This window comes from Lampetra planeri, chromosome 46 (genome assembly GCF_965212315.1).
Source record: "Lampetra planeri chromosome 46, kcLamPlan1.2.h2, whole genome shotgun sequence".
NCBI lineage: Eukaryota > Metazoa > Chordata > Hyperoartia > Petromyzontiformes > Petromyzontidae > Lampetra > Lampetra planeri.
In genome coordinates this window covers 4,092,347-4,111,381 of record NC_136152.1, presented here as the reverse complement: position 1 = coordinate 4,111,381, position 19,035 = coordinate 4,092,347, and the positions used below count along the sequence as shown (strand labels likewise).

Below are 19,035 nucleotides of genomic sequence, written 5' to 3'. Positions count from 1 at the left end.
AACCCAGCATTTAGTGGGGATTTCAAGAGTAGAGCAAAAACAACCGATAACGTTTGTAAGAAAGCCGGGCGTAATGCTCCCTCAAAAAATGAGGGAACGAACGAGGGTGTCCGGGCTCGCTGCGGTACCATGGTGGGGGTAACGATTGGTGGGGTAACGATCGGTGGGGGGGTAACGATTGGTGGGGGGGGGGTAACGATTGGTGGGGGGAGGGGTAACGATTGGAAGCAGTGAATATAAGAGGTGGGGAATAAGATGGCAGAAAGGGGAGGGGGGGGTCGGCAATAATGTCACAAAAAAAGAACGAGAGATACAACAACATAAATGCGATGTCCAAGTTTGTCAATCTTGTTATCTCCCAGGGGCATCGGTCACCATTTGTTAAGAAGGGTGGTGCAGTATCCAGACTCCATCCCATCTCCCTTCTCCCCCGGTCTCCATTATACCGGCTATTCATGCTGGGTAGCGGAATGTGTTTTGAATGGACACACGACTTGCCAGTCGCGGAAGCTGCTTACCCCTGTGATTTTCTACAAAATGGAATTGTTTGTCGAAAGTGACTATTTTCCTGTATATTTTATTGTGATTGAAAGATTAAAAAAAAGTTCCAGTCATTCTTAATCCACCGATGGATGAAGGCCCTTCTCCAAGATATGCCAGTGATAGAGGAGGAGTTTTTGTTTCTACCAAAACCCCGATCAGTGTGGGTGGGTGCGTGGAAGAGAAGGGAAGCACAATTTCTCATGCTACTCGCCACCGATGTTTAGCCATGGCTTGGAATTGAACCGGGGTCGTTGGGTTCATAGCGCGGTGTGCTAACAACTGTAACGCCGCTCAAAATCCGTGCAAAAGATACTGTTCGATAAGCATTATTTGTGACACATGCACCATGTCATTTCACCGTTGAAACGTAGTTGTCCGACATCATGGTTTACTGTGCAATTTCCAATGTGTGTTGTGTGTATGAATTTAATGTATGCAATTTAACATAATTTAATATTTTGCAGGATTAAACATTGATGTTCAGCAAAAATTCAAATTAACCAAGTTAATATTCATATAACTTTCACATGTATTTTATTCCATTCATCCAGCCAAGCCTCAAAATATCCTACCTTAACCACGATACTAAAACGCAATATCAGCCAGGTCTGGTAAGACACTTTTGGGGATGTTTAATAATTATAATATTCTAGTGTAAATGTACTCTTACTTTCTTTCAATGCTTTTTAAATTAAATATGAACTTTAATAACAAGTCGGTGGCCGGAGGGCAAGGGGGATGGTTCTTAAAGGGAGGAAGAGGAGGTGCAGCGATTGGAGCAGCGTGTGGCACGAATGAGATCCCATGATTTGGGCATCTAAAAATTTTGCCCACGCCACCGACACCAGGCACAGCTCTATGGGAAATATAAAAATGAAAACTTTTTTTTTTCATGAAAGATGAGCAGGACTAAAACTTCCACTGTTTTATCGAAATGAATTTTCAAGGAATTATTTAAAGATACATTTTAAATATTAAAGTTTTAAGACTAGACTGTAATGCCTGGATGCAGCCCCCTGTTTGAAATAGGGCACTGAGTTTTGGGACGTCCAGGTGCGGTATTAGTGTGTGGCCTGACAAGGGACTTATATTTAGGGAGATGGGATGCTCTTTGGAAACAGACGTGGGAATGTTTTTTTTAAATGCCTTGAAATCTATGATCACGTACATCATCTTCACGTACATCATCCCCTGATTCACGTGAACATGCTGATGGTGATGATACCGATGGGGGCAGGGGTTGCACTGTGCAAAGTTTTTGTGGTGGCTTCTGGGAGCCGATTGAACAAATCGACAAAGATGTGCACTGCGTGTCAAAAAAAAAAGTCTAATGCTCCCTATTTCGAGTTGGTGGTCTAAAATGAAAAAATGGCCACATGAGCAGTTCTTTTGAGCTCGTGTTCTGCATAAGGCTGAGCACCTTTGTACACACAATGCACACCTCTGTGTGTGATGTTAAATATGTTTGTTTTCCAGCCAGCACTCACGTTCCGTTGTGATGGATTTCATCGTAATTTTTTGGGATTCGAATTTTGAAGCATGTAAATAAAAGAAATTGTTTTTACTGCGTGGATAAATGAAAGCATAGTTCAGATTTATTTATAGCCCTTTGTTAATCTAAAGCTGGAGTTGTTTGCTGGCCACCCACCCCCTGGTGTGCTGTGCTGGCATTCATAGGTACAAGCAAACAGCACTTTCCCCAACAGTCTGTTAAGATAATAAGGGGGTCTTTGTCTTATATATACATTTATGGGATGGAAATTCAATGAAGATTTTAAATGTTTACACGTTCTTTATAATGCATTTAATATTGTTGAGGCAATGCCTATCAACATACATAATTTCTATACCTCTGTTGTGACAACTTCTTTATTTATACATTTTGCTTTTATACAATTTATTGATTTGTTTATTAATTTATATTTTCTGAGAGTAGCCTGATGTGATTATGCATATAATTATTGTACTGCATTGATAGATGTAAGTAGCATGATTTTTGTTATATAAAAACTGAAATTATTTATGATTACTTTGAACAGAATCCTAACACTTGAGACACATTTGTTTGAATACCCATGGAATAAAAAAAAACACTTGTTGTTGTTGTGAGAGCCAGCTCTACATCATTACTTACACTTCACTACTATCTGATCGTGGAGTGCCGATTCCAGGCATTACGCCAAATGTTCCCTTCAATGTGCACTTATGCACACTTTTAAGCAAACAATTCCTAAGTAATATTTCTCTCGAGGTTCATTGTAAAATCAACATTTATTTAGGACGAATATTGTTTTGACAAAACGCTTCTATTTTTATGTAACTAAACACTCTCAGTGTCCCCGAGATGCTGTCGCACCTGGATGGTTTTTTTAATCGAACTGCATTGTAAAGCTGACCCTTTTCACCTAGCAGGATGATAAAAAATAATTACGTAATAAATAAAGGGGTTCATTCTTCCCCCCTACTCAATGAAAATCCTCCTCATATCTTTGGTCTCGATTGTCGCTCGACTAAGACAAAATACCTGTGGACAAAATAATAATGTTATGAACACGTGACCGTGAGCAAGGCAACACTCTCGATGGCACAGGAATAACATGGGATCAACACCACGGCTTTGATCAATGTGCCCACTTCTGAAGGGAAGCTGCACATCCCATAATACAGAGTCTAACTAGTGCCATGACAGCCCAGTAATACCCCTTTTCCACTGGCACATTAGAACCATGCCAGCGCAGGGCACTCGCAAGTATGGATGGTTTTCCACTGGCTATTTGCCGAACCAATCCAGAACCAAAAGGTGAAAATCTCTGGCCTCACGAGATATTGACATCTGGTTCTGGGCCAAATCAGGGCCAGGATTAATATGGTTTGTCCTGAGCACACTTGATAAAATGTACTTGTTCATTACGAGTGACATCAGCAGCACATCTCGGGTTCCGCAATGGAAAAAACACCTGAGCTGTGCCGTGCCGCTCCGGCATGGCTTGGTTGTACGGTGGAAAAGAGGTACAAGGCTGTCAGGGGAGGCTGGGCCAAACCCACTAAGTTCGGTCCACACGGCCTGCTCACGTCTGCGTGGACGTAGAAACGCAACAGGAAAAAACAATTATTTGGCGACCAAGGTGGTGCTCCACATTTCCATGATGCCGCAGCCGCTCGTCGTTACCTTGACGAAGCTACGGGGCGAGGGCTCCTTCTCCGTGGGTGTCAACTCCTGGAGCTGTGCATCCAGGATGTCCACCAGCTGCTCCATGAGCTTCATAGAGGAGGTGATGTCTCCGGCGTAGATGGTGCCGCGGGTCTCCTTGGCCAGCTCGCCTGCCACGCTGGCGGCATTCTCGCCGCTCTTTATCTGAGGCAGAAACACACGTGGCGGTTCCCTTCTTGTATCCGGGTATGAAGCACGTAGACAACCAATAACCGTATTATGGTGGAGCTCCCATCAATAGCAAGAACACTATACACACATTTGTTTGTAACTGGAGATGTGTAATTATTTCTGTTAGCTGTGCTTTGAATCTGATATGGTCATCAGTCGAAAAACCATATCGCAAAGAACTAGTCTGCGCTCCTTCAACAGAGGAATAGCAACACTATATAATCTCTCTCCTGAAGCCTTCTCCTGGCTAGCACACTTTGACAATGGCTTTTAGCTTCTGAACATATTGCCGTACGCAAGAATAGAGTCTACAGATGCTGTGAGGTGACCTGGAGGTGACAGCACAGAAAACAGGCTACACAGCTGTATCATTTTGTTTTGCTGTCTGCTGTGTGGGTATTCACTGGGTATTCCGATATCCTATTCTTAGGTTTTTTCGGTAAAGTGCGGTTTGTTAAGTCACAAACCGCACCTCTCCATAACAAAGGCTCAGCCTTTGTTATGCAGTCTGTTCTTAGTCTCAAACCTCAACTTACCATATTAATAATAAGTATGCGGCCCTTGCCCCACCACCTTCTCCAACCATTATATAAACGCAGTGGTAACTCCTGCAATCTCTCATTTACTTGATACAGCTGTCGTGGCTGTGACGGTACCACCTGAAGACGGAAGCTTGTGTTGCCTCCGAAACGTCGTGATTTTTATTTTTATTTTATTTTACTTTTTAATGTTTTTACCTACGTGACTTTACCGAAAAAACCTAAGAATATGAATCATTGCAGTCACGAAAGCTTCAAATCTAGAATTCCGATATCCTCCCAACATCTCGATATACTACCCAACATTCCAATGTTGTGTGATCCTCCTGAGAAATAGAATCTTAAACCTCGCTGAGTCCTTTCTATATGAATAATACATATTATTAATATTGCTCAACAGACCTGCTGATGAGGCTCACCCAGTACAAATCAGTCCAGAGACTGCTGAAGATGTTTTTTTTAATCCTGGAAGGTCAATAGGCTGATGTAGTTTTATATTTAATGTGGCAAGATAAGACTTGTGTGTTTTTTGGCGTTATCAATAAACCTTCACGATTATTATTGTAAATGGTTATTCTCGTAACGGCCCTTATACATTTATCCTCAACTCTTTACATTGAAACATAAATCTAATTTATATAACGGAAACAATTTCATATCTACAACACCAGCTTTACATAGCCGCTCATGTATCGAACGTTTCGGTCACACGATTTAAATAACTCACATTAAGCACCGTGACCTTGGCTTGTAACTTTAATTGGCTCATGCCTCATAGCCTGTACGGTATCGAGTCTTAAGCCAACATTAAGTGCAACCATTATACATGCGACTTTATTGCATCCTTCAAAAATGTTGTGCAAAATTCCATGTTAAAAACCAATCAACGTAGTTGCTTCAGATTGGCAACACATTTGCACACGACTTAGCAATGGCCGGTGCCTATACACGATAGAGTCGAGGCCCGACTCCTACCCTCCCCTCTCGCCTGGCCGGCCAGGCCCAGGAAGTGTGGTAAGAGCTCTCGAAAAGAATAGGTGCCTGTGTGGTCTTGTGATTTAAAAAAAAAACATCCTTGAATTTTAGATTAATCCAGTTGCAGTATTAAACATATCTACACAATTATTCAGCCATGTTGATTTATCATGTAGCTCTCCTCTCTTCCTTTATTGTGAGATATTCATCTCCCACAACATGTGCCCTGGTCTTTTGTAACTCCGATGTGGCAAGCATGCAATCCAGGCTCGGCGCTGCCTGTGCAACATCGCAATTCAACCCGGGGTTTGGTCGAAGTTGCTCTGTGTTGCAGAGCCAAGCACAACCTCGAATGGCGCCAACATGCAGGCCATTATTCTTACCGTGTGAAAGATTGCGCCGCTCAACTGCAGATTTACCTTTTGTGCAATCTGGTAGACCCATGGAGAGGTGCAGTTGCTGAAGTCGGGTCCTTTAGCCAGCCAGTGCCCCTTAATAGCTTGGCAGTGGTAGAGTGCTGTGCCTGTATAAATCGGCACACAGATCGAGACACCGGCGAAGGCTTTGCAAAAGTGCCCCAGAACTTATCACAGCAGCAGAAACACCGGTAACCCGGGATAACGAAGCCTTTGTTGTAGTGCATTGCTGATCTTGCACTTTTTCTTTCTGTGAATCCCTTCAAGTATCTCCTCTGGAATTTCCCTTTGACTAATTGTGCTACCTGTGCAATAAAGTTGTCTTAGTCACAGTGTGGCGACCAGAGTTTTGTTTTATTTAAACCCCCACATGCTTTGCGCTTGTGCTGACTCATCTCCATTCAGATGGATAATAACACACTTTCCCTCAATCTTAAGACAACTCCCAATTGGGTTCAGCTAGCCCAAGAACAGCTCAGGAATGGGCCACGACCAGTTGGCCACAGATCCCACGCCTGATAAACAAACGAGGCTCTATGGGCTAAGCCTAATTCCACTTCATCCGGTTTCCTTACTCTCTGCATTTAGAAGGTTATGGTTAAGAGATCAAAAATACTTTACTGAAATAAAGTTGCATGTGAGTGTGAGTTACATTCAGCAATTTCTCTTTTGTGCTTATTTTCACCCACCCCTGAATGTGTTATAACCGCGCTATCGGCACCGTGTCATGAGAGTGAGAATCGATTTGGAGACCTGGCAGAGCAGTGCACCCCACGTGTCAGAGGAGATTATTTACCGGACTTCTGCACAGAGTCCCTCCAGTGGCCCTGTCACCGTGACACAGTTAGGGGACGTACTTTCCCACATGCTGCTGAGAACGATTTGCCACGTGACAATGAACCAATATTTTTTATTCTCAGTGATGAAGCCAAATATAGTAAAACAAAAGTCGAATTATATCCTGTTTTAGCGACGTCAGTGACGTGGGGGACACACGCGTGTGTAGATTTGGCAAAGTGACCCCGAGACATTACGACCGTTCCTGGGCTCATCCCGGCTGTAATGGGGCATGATTCTAATTCTGGTCGTGCTGCTGAAGCAGGGATCCGAGCAAATCGATCACAAACATTTCTGCCCAAACCGGTTTTCCTGGCTAGATTACGAGCCCAGCGCAGTTTCGGTGAACTTCAGTAATCATGGGAAAAGAGACAGCAGGCTGGGGCCTGTTGCAGGATTGAACTCTTCACACTCTTCCCAGTTTTACTTCGAGCTCAGATTACAATTTTTATTGCAGGGCAAGACAATTACTAAGATAATTGGTTGGATGCTGATCAGTTTAAAAAAAATGGTAATCAGTACCTCACACAGACTATCATCAGGACTGCAAATTGACACACAGCTGCATAAGAGAAGAAGCGGTTTCTATCCGTGGTGTAATTTACTCACACGAGTGAGGTAAATGTTACTTAATACAGAGACGAGATACCTATTTGCAGGGACTCAATTTGCATTATTTAAAGTAAAGTGCACGCAAAAATTGAAATGCTAATGCACTAGCGATTGAGATAACAGAAAAGAATAACGAGCGAAAACTTCACGGAAGCTTAAGAAAGGGCTTTTAATCGGAAAAAGTGCAGCCCTGCAATGTCTTACGCAATGCCACTGCTGAGGGAAGGACCTCCACTGGAGTGAGCTCGAGAGGGTACTTTGGCATACACTTTCCCCACACTGGGCAGACATCTAAAAGCCAGATGGCCTCACTTAAAGTGGGAGATGGCAGTTTACACAAATCGGCGCTCTGTGTGCGTGTGTGCGTGTGTGTTGACCTTCTTTCACACTGTACGCAGCGTTTTCCGCCACGATGAAGGATATTGACAAATGGGTAATATTGAAATGTCACGTGAACAGCTTTGCTCGAGTGGACACTGACTACCAAACATATTACAGTTCAAAAGAATGGTACAATTTATACCAGCAAGTTCTAATTTAAGCCAAGAGAACAAATAAATGTGCAAGAATAAACCGTCATTAAAACACACAAGAAGGAATTGTTTCAGCTACATGGCGAATGAGCATCATATCAGTCCGTGTTTTCTTTATGGGGATATACTGTTAGAATGTGTTGGGTGTTACGCTTTGTTTTTGCTTGGGCAGGACAATCGCCAGTCGCGGTGATGGCACAAAGGTCAAGGATAATGACCGAGTGGCAGCCAAGGAATGGAACGCGTCTGAGACACCGTTCACCGGGGAGACGAAGCGATGAAACGAGCACGTGTGAAGGGTGCTATATGGATTATTACAAACTCATTAGAGATGGAGGCAGCTTGGGGAGGCATTCATTCAGCAGTAGATTGATGGTGGCTGCTGCTGCTGATGATGATAACGGTAGAATGCAAAACATGTCCCAGATTGTAAATGGATGCTGTAATGCATGTGGTGTCTACTCAAATAGAAAACTTCTATGCCAAGCATCCATTAGAGACAGCTTTTACTAATGTCCCTTCAATAATGGAGGCAAATATATGCTTCATTATCTCCAAGTGCAATTTCATATAAATGATCAGCTTACGTCAAAGAGTGCATCATTATTATTATTATGCAGTGTTACAAGCAAAGTAGCTTTCGGTAAGGCTTTCCCAATCCACACGAACAACAATATAACAAGGTTAGAGAATACTTTTCAGTGCCAAGGGGTATTTTATCACCACTCTTGCCAGGGAGCCAACTTGCCAACAAACAACCGCGTCCAATTTTGATTCAATTTCCTTCAACGGCAGCGGTTCTTGTGTGGAGTAACACCCTCTCCAACCGTGGCAATGAGCATCACAACTCTTGAGTGTGATCAGGAAATCACCCTGAGTCTAAATTCACAATGCAAAGTCTTTCTATACATGTATGTATAGAGGCGTGTTGAGTGTTGGAACTATGTTTGGCATTATTATTACTCTTCTTTAATAGAGGTTTTTATGGGTGAGATCGCATAAGTATATAAATGTGTCGTTAAAACCCACCACCAACCGACACAGCCAACTAGTAAGGGTTGTCACGTAAACAGAACGTACCAATTCGTCACTAGTACAGCACTAACCGGTGTGTTGGAGAGCCAAGCCACAACATTTACAATCTGAGTACGATGTTTCACCAGTAATTACAACTAGCTTCAGATTTGTGGAGAAGTCCACCTGTTTCATTCCTTATATAGAGGCATAGATGTGGTGGATCTCATCAGATCTCAGATGTTAAACAGTGCTGTGCCTGGTTTGTACTTTGAAAAATGACTTGAGCTGCAATGTGACCAGGAGATGACAAAACAGCAATACATGTTTTAAACTATCTGTTCGGACCTTGGTGTGTTACCCCATCGTAGCATGGATTGTTTTTCTCCAGGTGCTCTGGTTTCCGCTCATATTGCTAACGCTCATTAATAGAGTTGGCCAAAATATGTGAAAGCAGAGCCCTATTGGGAAAAAGCCTTAAGAATAAATGAGGCTGCTCTGGGTAAATTAAGAGCATTATAATCATTCTGACACTGAATATTATAAATGTACATAACTGTACCAAAACAACAAGGGAGAAATGCCGACTTGGAGTGAATTACGCTGAGAGACACAAGAGGAACACATGAATTGGAGAACAGATTGGAGGCATGATGTTTACTTTGAGGATGAGTAAGTGGTTTGGGATAGGAGCTATCACTGTAGAGGATGATGACCAACGGTTGAGACTGATAAGGGAATGGCAGTCAAAGGAGGAAAACACGCCCAAGAAGAAGACACCGAGGAAGATCGGGCGATGAGACCAGCTCATGCGCAGATGCTGGACGGAGTGGTAGATTGTACGACTGCAGAAAATATAAAGTGTACTTGGTGGCAGAATTACGTCTCTAGTAAAGAAACAGCAGCCAGACAAAGAACTTAAAATTCTGCACAGTTACTGGCGCTGTCCCTGGAAGCATGGGGCTGGCACTGGTACTTCATGATGCCACGGTGGCGAGATGTTAACTACCTCACCTGGTATACAAGAGGTCGTGGGTTCGATCCCGACTGTGACACCTGCTGTATATTTGGAGTTTGCGTGTCTCTCTCACCATGGTTGCGTGGTTTCTCTCTCTACATTTAGAACGTGCATTCAGAGTATTTGGTTGCTATAAAGTTCCATGTGATAAGCCACTTGGTTGAGCTATCATTTGTGGCCAGGTCACATCTCAGAACGAGCTATGTAAGCTCAGTGGGCCTAACCTGGTAAATAAAATAGTCGTTCATAAAATAGCTTAAAATCTGTCACGGTCTCGTGATTGGTCACCTATCCACCTAGCACCTGTACACGAGCCGATTTCATTGCTCCATCTCTGCGGCGGACGGACTCCTTTCGGATCCTTCGCTCCTTCTCGGCAATATTCCTTGACGTTTTCTTTTTTGTCTCTCTGATTTCGTGACTGCCGTTGCGCTCACGCACCCACGGATCTAACCTTTCTGTAAAACAGCTTGGGAAACCGGATAAAAGGGATCATAAACAAAAACGAAACGAAACTCCGATCGATGAAATACCGGTGGTGCCCGTGGGACAGGGCCGCTCGGCGGTCTTGCCCTCGGCGGTGCGGGGCCAGGCGATGCCTCGGCTCTGCTCGCCCTCGCAGAACACCGGCAGCAGGTTGGGCTTCTGCGTCTGCTTGGGGAGGCTGGGAGGCTTGGCCGTGCTCTGGGGGTCGGCCGGGCCCAGCTTGCTGTCTCGCTCCCGCGGGCGCGCTCCCTGCAAGCCGCGAGCAAGCGAGAAATAAATAGGGTGCACCATTCCCCTTGAATCGAACAGAATGTACAGGCAAAGACCGCGCGCGAAAGTGGTGTGGCTCAACGGTTAGAGTTGTACACGCGGGAAAATGTGTGATTTGGATAATGGCGTCAAATCTACCAAAGTCGAATAGAGATGAAATAGTGCTGAGGGGACCCATCTGAAATATGTGCAGCCGATATCAATTATGTATGCGTGCTATCCCTCTTGAACTCTCAGCAGTGTGTTACGCATGGACAGCACACACACACAGAGACAAAGATCTTCCGTATAGCCTTCACGCCGTTGGAGGCAAGTATTGTCAGCGAGTAGCACCCATGAAGGCTGGCACGGCATACGAGAGGGCAGATGGCCAGAACCACACCTGGCCACCTTTGTCTCCTGAGTGGTGATGTTTATACACACCGCACCATGTACTTATTTGAGGCTGAGTCGACCTAGGGCAGACCAGGGAACAGTTCAGATAATCGTCACGGGTATTGGTCGTGAGCGGGAGACGAACTCGGGTCGTCGGGTTCGTAGCGCAGCGCTAACCACTGCCGCACCCCTCACCCCAGTAAGCACACACGCACAGACACAAACTACATTCATTTATAACCAGGAGAGAGCACAAAAGAGACAACATAATCACCAGGAGAGCATCCGATCTCGTCAGATCTCGGAAGCATAGCAGGCTAGAGCCTGCATAGCGCTGGGATGGGACACTACCATGCATAACAGGTGGTATATGCTGCGGTGCTATATATATTTGTCCTGTACTGTACTTTGAAGCCCTATGGCTATGCTTCCTAGCCTTCATCTACCCGCGTTGACCAGCGTGGTGAAGTATGGTCAAATAGCTCTCATCCAGCAGTGTATTCACAGAGAGGGCTGCACGTGTACAATCCACACACACTGTACACGGGAGTGCACATTGAGTTGAGATTCTCTGTTGCAGGAGACCTGAGGTGCAAATCTAGAAATGAATAAAATGCAGAGAACGTGTGCAACTGCATAAAAGAAAAATCTGCACAAATAAAGAAAAGTAAGTTAAATAAAAAGGAAACGTTGGGATTTTTTTTAAATATAAAGTACCAAGTTATTAATTAAATGTTCAAATCAATGACCGAAAAGAAAAAAACAAAACTGCTGGTGAAAGTGCCCTCTGAGACACAACTGAGGTAGTTATTCCAGTTAAAAACCAACCCCGCAACTATCGTGAGCAACTACTTTGGCATAACCACACCATAAATTCTCATTCAATGATTATCTCCTAAACATATTTGTACGTGCTGTAATAAAAAAATAACAACAGGGAAGGGCCTGTTTCATTACTGGCGGTGAGATGTTATTTCCCTTGCCTGCTATGCAAGAGGTCGTGGGTTCGATCCCGACCCTGACGATGCCTATACATGTAATTTTTATCATTTTATTATTTCCCTTCTACGTGACTTCACCGAAAGAACCAAGAAGATATACATTTGTAGTTTACGTATTCTCTCTCTCCCTGTGGTTGCGTGTATTTTTCACTAGGTCCTCCAGTTTTGCCCTCCACATTTAGAAACGTGCATTTAGATGAATTGTCTGTGACTATGAATTCCCGCAAGTGATGATGTCATAAGCCACAGGTTGAACACAGGAACTACGATGGATCAACGGCCACCAGCTATTGTGGATCCTGAATCAGTGTTTCCCAGCAGAATTTGTTGAAGCAAGGCAAGCTGAGGTGCGATTTTGACTTTCTCCGAATACCATCTGCAATGTGTGGCCTAGTTAAACAAATGTTTCTGGGTGGCCTGGTGCCATAGGAAAGAAACATCTGCAATTATGTATCATGGGGCCTGTTTAGCCCAGTATTTAAAATTTCATGACCCATAATCCTCTGAGAAAGCGCATTATGGTTTAGTAAAGTTTCACGGTCAGTCATTAAAAAAAACTGTTTTATTTTGTGGAAAAGAATTAGTTTGTGCTGATTATGCTAATAATAAACTTACAAATTCAGGTCAGGAGTTCACAACTGTGGCTGGCTGTTTCTGTAACGCACAAATGTGCGCGATGCAAAATCACCGCATAGTTAAGCTATTTCTTTATTGCTTTATGCCACCGTATAAATAATGTAAAAAATATAAACCCTACGTTGCTGACACTGGTCATGTACTTTTACAACGATTTGCTGCAATGACAAAACTTACAGAAAAGTTTATTTTCAATATGAGGAGATTATTTGCCCTAGATGCAGTTGACAGGCAAGGCATTTCAAATAAAATGGTGACACAAAATTTAGATAAATGTGATAAAGGAGTGCCTGTGTAATGCATAAACACACACGCACATATATACAGAGAGAGACGGAGATACCTTGTATAGCCTTAACAGACTGTTGGGACAATTGCTGTGAGCATGTACCTATGAAGGCCGGCATGGCACACGAGTGGGTGGGTGGCCAGCACCATGCTCGACCGCCTGTGTATCCCTAGTCGCGATGTATACACACCGCACCAGGTACTCATTTGAAGCTGAGACGACCTAGGGGAGGCCTAGGATCACTTCTTTTAATCGTGACTGGTGTTGGCTTTGAGTGGGAATTGAACTCATGTCGCTGGGTTCATAGCTCAGCATGCTGATTCCTGCACTACTACTGCCCACATATACATAACAAAGACATATACACATACAAACCTTCTTCATGTTGATATGTTTCCTGAATTTAATGAAATGTTGCCGCTCTATAATGCGAATAAATATTATCTCAATGCCAAATAGCTTTTCTTTTCAGTAGCGCGCATATTTTTCCAAATTCGTATGTTTTTGAAGTTCAGATTTTTATTTGTACCCCCCAAACAGCTGTGTTATCAATTGTATTTTTGTAAGCAGATGTCTTTTTCAAATGTGAAATCACATTTTTTTACAAGAACGAGACCAAGTTGTGTTAACATTACACTGAAATGCAAAAGTTCATGGCCGTTTTACATCGTGTACCGTCTATATAATCACAAGCGGTCTCCCTATTGGCCGAAAGGAATCCACATATAGATAAGTGGTTCTGTGATTAGTTGGAAAGAGGTCACCTGGGTTAGACGGCTGTGATTGGAATGGGGTTATGGGGGTTTTGATGGTGTTGTCAAGGGCAACATTACAGCTATGAAAAAAATGGCCGCCGGTTTCTAATTGGAAAAAATGTGAGGCAGAATTTGAGCACATCCTAAAAAAGCATGCACTGTACAATCGTTGTTTTACATTTGAAATACATTAGTTTTTTTTGTCAACAGCCACAAGAGAATTAAGTAGCTGCTCCGCCTTTGGAATTCCCTCCCATCGACTCTATTCCCACGTTATTACGATCTCGCCCATGAAGTGTATATACTCTTATCTACCACAACGTGTTGCTGGCCGCTTGGTGTTTTTGGCCGTTGGGCCTGTACTCAGCAACCGTGATAAAAAAAATACAAAAATAAACTCGATGGAAATTTATGGATGCCCATCCTGGTTTGTGTTGATATACGTTGAATTTCTTTCGCACCGTACGTAACCATCGGAAGCGCGGTTTAAGTGACGTCTGTGGGTTAGGGCGATGAGGAGCGACAGAGAGGGCACAGATTACTCTCACGGTTAGAACTGAGGGATACTCCGACAATCGGTAGGCGGGGGGGGGGTCGGCTGGCGAAAATGTGTTGGGGGGCTTGAGGCTACAGCAAAGGTCGTGCGAGGTGGTGAGGCTAATGGGAGGTGAGGGAAAGGGGGTATTGGGAGGGCATAGGGCAAGGTGGAGTCCTGGAGAAGAGATTTAAATGTGCAATGTCCTGGCAGGGTATTTACGGTGCACAGGTCGGGCAGTTGGTTGTGAGTGGAGCCATGGGGTTGCCATATGTGAGCTCATAACAATATTACAGGCAGAGTTTAACATCAATAAAACTAAATATTAAAACACATTAACTTAATTTAACAATCAGTTCATATGAAACACCATCCATCAACAAAAAAATTAGAAAAAATACCAATAGCGACAAAGATAATACACATTAACCTTCACAAAAGTCTGCCAATGCTTTCAGAACATTCGACAACGCTCAAACAAGTCGGAGCGTTGACTTTCACCAACTCTGCCAATGTCGAGCATTCTCGTTAAATAAAGTGTCATTTGGATTTAATACAACTCCATTTACAAATGCGTTGGTGCTGCTGCGTTGGCATTTGTGCACAGCACAATTAACAGTAAAAAAAAACTGCACATTCATCAATAACACTGCAGCCTTTAAATAAAAATACTTAGATTAGGATATGCTTTGGGCACTGGCTGCTTTTTTGCACACTATGAAGATGGGAAATTGCCCACAAAATAAAAATACGTAACAGAAAAACATGTTTGTATAATAGCATGCGAAGAAGTGCCATTGGCCAAAACGTTGTCTATTTTATCTATAAAAATTAATATTTGCTTTTAAGGCTCGGCGTTATTGACAAATGTGTTGAGTTTTTTTTCTTTCTCCCAACAATGTACAGGCCATCTTGAAGGCTACGCTACAGTCGAGGCGCAGATCTCCCTTGCAAAAGGAATTTTCGATCTCACCGGGCTCTGACCTGGTTGTAAACAAAGAAGGCCATTCACCTAATGCGGCATTTCACATCCGGTGGGGTGGACGTGGGCACCCCTTCCAAGCCTTTCGGCCTTAGTAGCCTGTGGGCGGTGGGGGGGGAGGGGCACGAAGTCTGCGGGAGGGTGGGGCGGTCACGTAGACCAGTGGTCTTGATAGAGGGGGGCACGGGGCGGCGATATGTTAACTACCTCGCCAGGTATACAGGAGGTCGTGGGTTCAATCCCGACCCTGACGCCTATATATTTGGAGTTTGCGTGTCTCTCCCCGTGGTCGCGTTGATTTTTCTCTGGGTTCTCTGGTTTTTCCCTCCACATTTAGAAACATGCGTTTAGAGCATTCAGCTGCTACAAATGTCCACATGATAAGCTACTTTGTTGAGCTGTCATTTGTGGCCAGGTCGCTTCTGAAAAATAGCTATCTAGCTCTGTGGGTCTTAGCTGGTAAAATAAAAATAGTTTATTTTAAATAGTTTAAGAAGGTTGAGACTCGCTTATCATAGACCAGCAGTGAGTGGGCATATACTTTGGCACCATGTAACAGGGGGGGCATGTGGCGCCAAGGTTGCAATTAAAAGATTTACGTAATCTTCACCCATGTGGTGAACTATCCACATTAATCAGTGGAAAATTATACATTTCAATTGCTCTGCAGAAATGGCCATGACAAATTATTAAACGGGGTTAAAGTTAGAATGTTGGCATGGGTCATAATTAGGCACCGGGCAGAGAAGAGGAGAGACCCCCACGGGGCTCTTCGGGGCTACGTGGCCACCACTAGACTTTGAATTTTGTTACAAAGGGCTCAACGAGACAAGTATTCCCAGCACTGTAAATGATTACAATACAGTACACACATTGCATAATTAGACCAGTCGTGAACGTAGACTATACACCTACTCCTTATTTGCTCTATCAACTTGCGTTAATGAGAGAGAAAGGGAAAAAAAGAGAACATTTAAATGGACCTCTATTGTGACACTGGCACCAGGCGCTGCCGAGGTGAGAGTGATTTTCCTGCTAAAGTGGAAAAGGGCATGACTAGAAATCCCGGTCAGGTGTCAGCATCCATCTATTATCCCATCAAAGTTAATCAAATGAATACCGTTTTTTTGTGAGATCACCAGTGGCTATATAGAGTCTCATATGATGCAAATGTGGAATTTCTGACATTGGCTCAGTGCCACCAACAGAGGTGAGTGCTGCACACTGTGACTTTAATATTGTTGTGAGACCGGATGTCAAGGTAAGTGCGAAGTTACTGCTAGAACACGTGTTATTATTCCTGTGTGCAACTCGCAATGCATATCTCTGGGGAAAGACTGTCATCCGCTCACCCGCCCACCCATCCACTCACCCCCCCATCCACTCAGTCATCCCCTCATCCACTCACTCACCCACCCGCCCTCTCACTCACTCATTCACTTACCAGCTCAGCGTCGCTTCTCACATGGTCACTCACTCTCTCATCCGCTCACCCGCCCACCCATCCACTCAGTCATCCCCTCAACCACTCACTCACCCGCCCACCCACTCACTCACTCTCTCACTCATTCCCTTACCCGCTCACCATTGCTTCGTCACATGGTCACTCACTCATGCATCCACGCACCCAATCACGGTTACCCATTCACTCGCTCACCCCTGCGTTCTCACACACTCGCTCGCTCACACATTCATTAAATTCACCTGCTTGCCAATTCACCCATGCATTCACTAACCCTTACTCACGCACTCATTAGTTTATCCACTAACCCTTGCTCGCTCGCTATATTCCCCACTCGCCCACTTGTTTAATCGTTCACTAAATTTATCACGCACTCACCCACTCACTCACACATTTAGCCACTCACCCGTGTTCCTTCATGTGCTCACTCACTCATCAGCCACCCACCCACTCACTCACCAACACATTCATTGAACTCGCCCACCCAATCATCAATTCACCCACCCATTCGCAAGCCCTTGCTCACTTACTCACTCACTCTCTCTTCCATTAATCCACCCACGCAATTGTTTACCCGCTCACTCACTCAAGACTCTCGCGGTGCCGTAATGCCTGAAATTAGGGAAGGTGTTAAGTTACGGTCAGAACGAGGGTTCAGAAAATTATTCCACGTGGCCGATGCACAATGCGGTTCAGCTCGCAAATTTTATACCGTCGAAAAAAGACGGTCAAGTGCATCGCGCGCTTTCAGATGCGCTTCTGCGGCCGTCTGAAACGCTCGTCCTTCCAATATTTGGAAGCCACTGGAATAATGCTCTTTTAAATCGAGATTGAAAACTAATTTCTTCGGAACCATTTTCGTGTTTCGTTTGCTGTCCTTCCCCCGCACCTCCGTTTAGCACAGTTGGCTACGTCTGGCGCGACAGAAGTTCAACATGCGCGTGTAGTACACATACCTCTGGGGGCAGATGGTCAGTCAGCGACGGGGTGGTCGGCGTCCCCCGAGGCCGCCCGGCAGTCACGACGGGGACCGTGGTGCTGCCGTGGCCCAGCGTGGTGACGCCTTGCACTGCGGAGAGGAAGGCAGCGGCCGTCAGCACGCCGTCCCGACACGTTGCCACGCAGGGAACAGCGCGGGCTGCTACGAGCAGCGAAACGTGCACGGCCTGGGCGGCGCAGGCACGGGCGCCATGAGTGCCGCTCTCTCTCGCGTGCAAAACCGGGCATCGCGGTGCCAGATATTCGTGAATTGTGCAATTTGTTTGTTGTGTACACATTGCTCTAGAAGCATACAAAAAATATGATCTAAGTTGCTTGTTAAAATGACGAGGAAGACAAAAGTGAGTCATCACCTCCACGTTTTTAATTGTCATGATTTCGGATATCAATTCACATGTGTTGTTGTTGCGTCACGTAAAGACACAAGCAACCACGTGGAACCAAACGTGGAGTCAACTCAGACTGTACACGCGAGAAACTAACCACGTTGGTACCGTTGGACGGCGATAAACGGCGAGCATTGTCACAGCATTATTTAGCAACACAGAGCACGTAATGCACTTGTCAAAATGTACATAGTGACACCATCCTGAGGACTTCGGAGGGCACTTTTCTATGCAGCTATCCGGCATTTAAAGCGCACCGTTCCAAGAATCGCGTGTGCAAGGAACGGATTCAATTCCGCGCGTTCCTTTGTCAGCCCTTGCTGCAGAATCACATTCATTGGCTATTACACAAACGTATCAAAGAAAGCATTTTTCAACAATGTGAAATAAATGCTTAGAGCCTCTTTATGATATTACTGGAACACATTTCCATTTGAACCACGGAACTTTATCTTTAACAACCCATGCGTCATTGTTAAATATTCCCACACATTTTAGCATTTTCCTAGCGACAAGAGCAGATTACTTGTTTGATGAGCTGCTTCACGAGCTCTAGTTATTTTATATTACAGAAATTACATTCGGATCAATGAATCTTCACTTGGTACAAGGAGGAGGCAAATGTATTATTATATTTATGATTATTACGAATGTCACGAACCACTAGAAATGAACGACTGTGCTCTCGCGCCTCCGTTCTGCCCAAGCCAACCCAGTCGGGAGACGCCGGTTGTGAGTCCTCATACTGGTGTGGTGAAGTATGGCAAAGGGTGGATTGATTAGCGGCAGAGCGGATCACACACTGCAGGATGAAACCAGCCAGATTTTGATCCCAAGCCACGGATAACATCGGCAGTTTATTCGATTAGAACCTGCTGATATCACTTGAATCGCCTGATATTTGGCTGCTATACATTCCCACGTGATTAACCACCTTTGTTGGGCTATCATTTACCTGGTAATATAAAAATAGTCTAGTTTTATTGTTTA

At 44.4% G+C, this 19,035-nt stretch overlaps 1 protein-coding gene across 2 annotated transcripts in view; it reads right to left on the bottom strand.

Annotated features, from left to right (window-relative positions):
- Positions 1-19,035, bottom strand: part of LOC144733339 (adhesion G protein-coupled receptor L2-like) — a 351,793-nt gene that overhangs the window by 80,091 nt on the left and 252,667 nt on the right. For both annotated transcript variants that reach the window (XM_078615186.1, XM_078615187.1), the window contains exons 6-9: positions 17,617-17,729; positions 10,403-10,604; positions 5,859-5,962; positions 3,713-3,898 (exon numbers count right to left, since the gene is read on the bottom strand). In XM_078615186.1, the coding sequence (XP_078471312.1) occupies positions 3,713-3,898; positions 5,859-5,962; positions 10,403-10,604; positions 17,617-17,729 (605 nt within the window). The remainder of the gene's footprint in view (positions 1-3,712; positions 3,899-5,858; positions 5,963-10,402; positions 10,605-17,616; positions 17,730-19,035) is intronic.